The 7,617-nt window shown below is 33.0% G+C and overlaps 2 protein-coding genes across 3 annotated transcripts; both read left to right on the top strand.

The window, feature by feature from the left end:
• The first annotated feature begins 457 nt into the window (after positions 1-457).
• LOC107940647 (cyclic dof factor 1) lies at positions 458-3,092 on the top strand. Of its 2 annotated transcripts, XM_016874080.2 has the most exons (3): positions 979-1,022; positions 1,509-1,589; positions 1,978-3,092. In XM_016874080.2, the coding sequence occupies exons 2-3, from the start codon at positions 1,572-1,574 to the stop codon at positions 2,878-2,880; spliced, it is 921 nt and encodes a 306-aa protein (XP_016729569.2). In that variant the 5' UTR covers positions 979-1,022; positions 1,509-1,571; the 3' UTR covers positions 2,881-3,092. The 2 variants fall into 2 exon arrangements, with proteins under 2 accessions (XP_016729568.2, XP_016729569.2); XM_016874079.2 differs by lacking the exon at positions 1,509-1,589 and having other exon boundaries at positions 458-1,022.
• Positions 3,093-5,707: 2,615 nt separating this feature from the next.
• On the top strand, positions 5,708-6,907 carry LOC107940651 (casparian strip membrane protein 2). Its single transcript, XM_016874085.2, has 3 exons — positions 5,708-6,135; positions 6,216-6,339; positions 6,431-6,907. The coding sequence occupies exons 1-3, from the start codon at positions 5,915-5,917 to the stop codon at positions 6,644-6,646; spliced, it is 561 nt and encodes a 186-aa protein (XP_016729574.2). The 5' UTR covers positions 5,708-5,914; the 3' UTR covers positions 6,647-6,907.
• The last annotated feature ends 710 nt before the right edge of the window (positions 6,908-7,617 follow it).

The raw sequence follows: 7,617 nt of genomic DNA, 5'->3' as shown, positions 1-7,617 counted from the left end.
AAATATTTTTATAAATATTTATGGAGTGTCATTAAGGTGGTATTAAAGTTTTGTTGAAAAATTTTAACGTTTCGATAGTTAATTAATTAAAAAAGACTAAATCGTAAAAGATGTAAAATTTAGTAACTATTTGATTTGAGTGGATATAAACCTAATTATTTTCTATAGTTGATTTATCTATTAATTGTGTTATCATCTCTAGCTAAACATTTTGTCAAACACTTAATGTGGGAAGTGGGAGCAATTAATAATATTTAATATATATATGTAGGAAAAAGAGTCAAAATTATTAAAATTCTTAAAGACTTGCAAGAAAAAGAAATCATAAAGATAAAAATTTTCTAGTCACAATAGGAGGGAAGATTAAGTAAAGTTGAGGTGAATAGTGTTAGAATTTTGCTTAAAGGAAAGTAAGATGTTTAAGTTACTTTGGTCAGTGAAGGCTATCATTTGATGAAAGAAAGAGAGTATTTGAGAAGAGAAGGGCCAAGTATTTCGTAAATGAAGAAGACTAGGGAAGGGGGGCATCTGGAATGGCAGAAAAAGGGGAGGCACCAAAAAGAATAACAAAACAAAAAGCACTATCTTTTTCAGCAATGTGGAGGAATATAACAGCATGAAAAGATCTTAAAAGTCCACAAATTTTGTGGCTCTCATTTGTCTTTGCCTCTCTTGCTTATTTGGCATTCCCCACCTTTGTTTAAGCCAACACCATTGGCCACCTTAGTCTTCCACTGCCTCGATTAAACTCACTAACAGAAACCTCTATGAAATTGATTTTCTGACAAAGAGAAAGGTTTGCTCTAGTCGGAAAATAATATTACAAGTTATCAACCATGTCTGAACTTAATGATTCTTCTTCCATAAAGCTGTTTGGCAAGATGATTCCATTACTGACATTCAACCAGGATGAAACTTTAGTCCTTGATTCTTCTAACGGACATCTTCTTTCTTCCTCTAATTCTTTAGGTGCTGTGAATTCTAATCACGGGCTTCCACTTCAGGCTCCCATCGAAGACAAGGTAATATATTTTTTTTCATAATTTTTCCATTTGAACCGGGATATATGCTATTTTTTCAAGTACTTGACTACAAACTGCAAATCATTGGTGGGTTGCGTTGGTTTTTTTTTTCTCCAAGGTTTTTAACAAAATCGTGTTGTTGACTCGGTTGTGTATTTTGCTTTTACTGCAATTCTTACTAGGTTTAGGCTTTTGGGAATTCCAAGAGCAACCCATTGTTTACAAGTTCATAATTATAAATGGGTTGATTCAACTTTTTAGCACCCTTTTGCAACTCCATTAAGCTTTTCAAGTTTCCAGTCAATTTTTTTTGCTTATATATATATATTCATTTGATAGTTTAAAAGAAATTCTGTTTTGGGTTTGATCTAATCAAATTTAGTTCAGACACTGAATTTTGTAAACATTGAAAAAGATAATTTCATTTTTTTTATTTGCTTGGGCTGATTGCTTTGAGTTTTCTGCGAGAAATGTTATTTCTTGCAGTTTCAAACAATCATTTCAGGTTAATGCCGATTGCTTCCACGCAACTGAGCAAAACGTTATTTTATGTTTCTTAATCTTCAAGTAAGTTGCCAAGCTGTACTCTAGTTCTACTGTTATTATACTTTCTTTCTTGCACCCCCCCCCCCTTTGAATGAACATGCTCTGTTTTGAGCTACAGATAATTTATTTCCTAACTTGAGGGTTCAGTTCAGTTTCAATGATCCGTCATACATGACTGACTTTTTTTCAGTTAATATAATCATAAAAAATATGCATAGTGTTGGGTAGGATTCCCTGTTTGATACCTCAGTTTTCCCTGGAAGTTCTATGTTACAGAGTCCCTTTTTGAATGACCTCCTTGTTGTTAAGCATGAAAACCAAGTCAACACAAATGAAATTAACTTGTGCTTGAATTTGAGTTTCCGCTGGCTTAAATTAGCCCCTAACTGTTTGAAGTTCTGGATTTTAGGAAAAAAATGAAGAGGATGACCGTGGTAGTAGAGTCCCTTTATCTGAAAGAAAACCTTCATCGCTTGAAAGCTCTAAGAACGAAGAAAAAAGTGAGACAAATTCACAAGAAAAGGCATTGAAGAAGCCTGATAAGATACTTCCATGTCCCCGATGTAATAGCAAAGAAACCAAGTTTTGCTACTATAACAATTACAACGTGAACCAGCCGCGTCATTTCTGCAAAAACTGTCAAAGATACTGGACCGACGGAGGAGCCATGAGAAACGTGCCGGTCGGAGCCGGTCGTCGCAAGACCAAGAGCTCTTCTTCCTCTTTGCATTACCATCATGTTATGATCTCCGAAGCTATCCTTGGAGCTCAAGCAAGTGCTGCTAATCAAGCAAGTGGTGATAGTTGTGTTTTCACATTTGGTTCGGATTCTTCAGTATTCAGTCTTCCACGTTTGCCTCCGTCGACTCTCTACCGTCCTGGCTTTCCAGCATCCTTCTATTCATCACCAACATATCGCCCATCGGTTGTTCCAGTGGCCACCCTATCGTCAGCTTCCATCAACCAATGCGCTCCAAATACTGAACGCTCAAGTCCATCTCCAACTTGGCCAGCTCTGGGAAAACATTCAAGGGACGAAAAGGGAAAGCCCTCAGCAGACAGTAATATATCAGAAAGAAGAGCTTCTTCCAATTCAAAAGCTTTGAGGATTGGTGATGATACTGAGGAGACTGCAAAAAGCTCTATGCTGGCGACACTTCGGATTAAAACCAAGAACACCAATTCAGGAATCTTCGATGGCTTCCAATCCAAAACCAGTGATGATAGAAATTACAGACTAACAACATTCTCAATGCTGCGAGCTAACCCTGCTGCCTTGTCTCGATCACTCCACTTCCACGAAAACACATGAAAGAGAAATGACAATGTATAGCATTTCATTACTCTGCTATCTCAGCCATTGATATATTGAACCCAAATCATGCAAAACACTTTGCAGTTGACTCTTCCTTTTTTTCTACTTTCACCATAAGTGTTATTACGGTATAGGTTTTCATGCGAGACTGTGATATGACACAACTTGTAAATTAAATCATAATCTAATTCCAAATTATGTATTCCTCATCTTTTGCTGCTACAATAAATATTCTGAGAATTAAAAGTTGCAAATGAAAGATTCTACTATATATTCTGAGAACATCAGCAAATGGGTGCCCCCAGTTGAATTAATTTATATTTATATTTATAGATATAGTTGGATCATAAATGCCGAAATTCAACTATTACCCGATCCTACGGGCATACTGAAATGGTAGATGGAAAAAGAAAGTGATGTAGGGCCTCAGCTGAGCAGATAACCATGAATTTATGTTATGGAAAGGCAAAGCACCTTTCTCTTTCAAACCCCAAAGAATCCAACAGCCAACCACTTATATATACAAGCGGAAAATACAAGAATAAAGGTTTTTTTTTTATTCTACTATTTTTTTTGGTTGAATTGCAAGAGGAGGATAAGATCCTAAAGGGTGTTCAAATGGTGAGTTTAGTTATTAGTCAAACTAAATTAGTATTAATCGAATTAATCGAACTGTGTAATTCTTTAACCGTTACCGAACAAATTTTTTTTTCAAAAATTAACTGAAATTTATATGTTTTTATCTTTTAGTTAAAATTAGTTTTATCGGTTAATCAATTGGTTAATTCGGATTTAACCAAAGTTTGAACACCCCTAGCAACGTGACTAATGCAACTCGAACTCAAGCTACACTTGAAACAGTGAATACCCTGACTATTAGACTAATACGGATTCTTATTGTACTATATTTTGTTATAAGATCAATAATAAATAAGATTTTTACCTTATACAAACAACTCCACTGGAACAACCATGATTATTTAATAATATCCTAACATGAAATCGATGGATACTGACGTTTCCATGGCCTGCTTTGCTTTATAGATAATATTAATATGTTTTTAAATTTAGAGGAGTAACAAATTTAAAAATATATATTAAAATTAAATGTAATTTTGATTGAAATGATAAAGTTTGAAAGATAATAATAATGTAATATTTTGGGTTTAAATTTATCGTGTTTATTTTTTAAAAATTTTATATAAAATTTTAAAAGAATAAAAATAATCATAAAATAGTATTTGTTGCTTTATAAAGTTCAGAGATTTTTTATAATTTCACAATCAAATTGAGACCTAATTGATAGGTGAGGTTAACTCAATCAAACTTTTAAATAATAGTACTGATGAGTACATTTGATTTTTAAAATTTGTTATATATTGTTAGTATTAATGACTCGTAATTGTATTATCAAATTATAATATACTAAATTTATTTAATATTTTTATAAATATAATTAAAATACTCGTTCCCAAAAATTTTGGTTAAGGGGATACAATGGGAGACTGTTTTTGCAAATACTTTATGGAGACTGTAGAAAGGAAGAGATTTGACTAGCTTCACATATCAACATCTTAGTACGAAAGAAGTGGTCATGGCTAGTTTATCTTGGGCTAGGGTGATGAAACGCTCGCTCTCCAATTTGCAACAACAAGCATCTGCTCAATGGGAAAATCCACAGATTGGGTGGTTTAAACTGAATATGGATAGTGGAGTTGACATAAAATCAAGCCGTGCAATTACGGATGGTTTAGTGAGATGTCCAAAGGGAGATTGGGTGTTTGGATATGGTCGCAATATAGGTGTTAGATCAGTTTTAGAGGTAGAGCTTCAAGCATTAGTAGATGGGCTAAAAATGACTTGAGAAAAAAGGGGCGCATTGATTGTTAGTTGAGAGCAATAGCAAAACAACGGTAGACTTAATATTTGGAACTTGATAAGTGCTGAAAGTAATATGTTTTAACATTATTCTTAATGCATTTTTGGGTGATTATTCGTTGTTGATTGTGAATTTTATGCTCCTAATCATTTAAATTTATGTTTTGATGCTTAATAGAGCACTTTGGAGCAAAAGAAGTGAAAATCAAAAAATCGGAGCAAACTACAAAAGCCACACGGGTTGACCCATTCCACATGGCCGTGTGACCCACACGGGCTACCACACGACCATGTGGTACAAAATTAATAATTTATTCTTCTGTTGTCAATCATGTATTATTGTAACATCGTTTTTTACATTTATGTTAGCTACTATTAATATTAGGTAAACTATTAATTAGATAATCACCTAAATTTTAACATGTTTTTGTTTTGGTGACTGATTTTTTATGTGTAAATTCAGTCATTTCCGTAATGTTAATTTTACATTCTAATTCCTTCACAGATAAAAAGTGTCTAATCACTAAATGAAATATTAACGTGATTCAATATAATAATAGATTTAACATTCAATATTTACAAACTTTGTTAATTTTAGTTTTATTTTTTTTAAATTAAAAATTTATTCTATAATATTTACATATTCTCTCAATTTGATGATCCATCGTGAAATTTTCAAACTGTAAAGAGAATACTTATAATAGTACCCAAAGACATTAATAGTAAATAATTTGAAAAAAAAATGTAAGTTCCTCAATATTATAAACCCATGCTAAATAAGAACAATTCAAGCCTTCTAGACATTGATTTTTATAACATATTATATAGGACTTAAAGAGAGCTTATTGCAGACAACAGCACTAAATTAGGAAATTCGTGTTATATATTATATTGTAATTTATTAACTTTTTCTATATGATTTTGGTGCCCAGTCGTATATTGAAGTTTGAGGCAAGTAGGGGCAGGTAGAAATAAATAGGATTTAAGAAATGGCATGACATGTTACGGAAGCAATTTATTTGCTTTTTACTTGTACAGTCAGAAAAATCCAGATTTGCTTAGGCATACAAAGTAGTATAAATGTTAATATCTTCCACTCTGCTTAATCTAGTTTCACCCATTAATTAATAGAAACCTTGGAAAGTTGAATAGCATGAAGGGAATAGCCGGTGAATCTGGTGAAACATCCAACGAGGCAACCCCAGTAAACTCCAACATCAATGGGGTTGCTATACTAGAATTCATACTCAGATTCCTTGCTGCTGGAGGAACACTAGGGAGTGCTATGGCCATGGGTACTACTGAAGAAACTGTTCCATTATTCCCTCAGTCCATCCTTTTGAATGCCAAATATAGTGATCTTCCCATGTTCACGTGAGTTGCTATTATGTCGTAAACACGTTTTTTGGTAAAAATATTGAGCTTTCTTGACATGGCTATGCTTATTTTAACAGGTTTTTTGTGATTGCCAATTCAGTTGCCTGTGCGTATCTTGTGTTTTCTCTTCCGCTTTCTTTCTACTATATCATCAGGAGAGCAGCCAAACACAGTCGAATTGTCTTGGTCACGTTTGACACGGTGAAGTTTATCACCTTTAATTTTGGGCCTTCCAAGTTCATAGTTTTTTCAGTGTTGAACTTAAACAAACATGCAAATTTTTTTTTTCCAGGCAATGCTGGGATTGGTGACGGCTGGTGCATCAGCTGCCACATCCATTGTGTATTTAGCACACAAAGGGAATGTTAATGCGAATTGGTTATCAATATGCCAACAGTTGGATTCCTTCTGTGAGCGCACGTCAGGATCACTAATTAGCTCTTTCGCTTCAGCATTTCTTCTCATGCTCATGATCATTTCATCTGCCATTGCCATCTCTCTCTCATGATTCATTGCATCTCTATGTATTGAGGGTTGACATTCTTAAGTTATCTATTTGCTTAAAATGGAAATTTTAATGGAAGTGCTAGATTGCTGGCTGCTGCGGCTTGATATTGTGAAAACTGTGCAAACAAAAATTCTAAAAACACAAAGGTTTGTTTACATAGTTCGGTTTCCTTACGTCTATGAAGCTAACTCACACTACACCAAAACAAGTTTTTAGTGGCGTTTTTTTTAGAAAGCGCTAAAGGTCATGTTCTTTAGAGGCGCTTTAAGCACAAATATTAAATATTAAAATCAACCATTATTAATATCAAAAATTTATTAGTATTAAATATATACTTTTAGTCAAAAAGATAGTATTTAATCATATAATAAATTAATTTTTTTAGTCAAAATATTGAAAAATCATGTTAATATTTAAATAGCAAAATTACAAGTTCAAATAGTGCAACTAATTGATTGCAAAGAAAAAATGCACAAGTTTAAAATGTACAATAATAAACTTGAAAATTTATATACTAAAATGGAAATTCAACAAATATATTTGAACTTTAATTAAAACAGCATCACTTGTGAAAAATATCATAATCCACTTAGATTTAAGCATAAACAACAATTCAAAGGAAAGTAACAAAATTGAAAGCTTACCTCAGTTAGTTTGGATTCAAATATAAACATTTATGTGAGTCCTTTGCTTATATCCCTAAATTACAATCTCTTTTGTAACCTAAAAGAAAAAAAGAAAAACTCATCGGTAGCAATTGTTGCCATCCAAAAATTCAAGACTGAAACTCTAGGTGCCAAATATATTTAACAACATCAATGAAAATATCAAAATACCCTTATCACTACAAAATTGGGGAAAACAAAAATAGAAGATATCACTTGTCACACATTGGTTGTGCCGAAACCATTTTTTGAAAACAAAAATTTGGTTGTCGACTTTAAAAATAAAAAAAAAATTGGAGTCGCCAC

Source organism: Gossypium hirsutum, chromosome D12 (genome assembly GCF_007990345.1).
Source record: "Gossypium hirsutum isolate 1008001.06 chromosome D12, Gossypium_hirsutum_v2.1, whole genome shotgun sequence".
NCBI classification, from domain to species: Eukaryota; Viridiplantae; Streptophyta; class Magnoliopsida; order Malvales; family Malvaceae; genus Gossypium; species Gossypium hirsutum.
This window is presented reverse-complemented; position numbering and strand designations above follow the sequence as displayed.

Bases quoted from the DNA above. Each gene is read 5' to 3' on its own strand.
- LOC107940647 (XM_016874079.2), top strand. From the start codon at position 837: ATGTCTGAACTTAATGATTCTTCTTCCATAAAGCTGTTTGGCAAGATG. The intron at 1,023-1,977 runs GTAATATATTTT...TCTGGATTTTAG, and splicing joins AGGCTCCCATCGAAGACAAG to GAAAAAAATGAAGAGGATGA.
- LOC107940651 (XM_016874085.2), top strand. From the start codon at position 5,915: ATGAAGGGAATAGCCGGTGAATCTGGTGAAACATCCAACGAGGCAACC. The intron at 6,136-6,215 runs GTGAGTTGCTAT...TTATTTTAACAG, and splicing joins AGTGATCTTCCCATGTTCAC to GTTTTTTGTGATTGCCAATT. The intron at 6,340-6,430 runs GTGAAGTTTATC...TTTTTTTTCCAG, and splicing joins TCTTGGTCACGTTTGACACG to GCAATGCTGGGATTGGTGAC.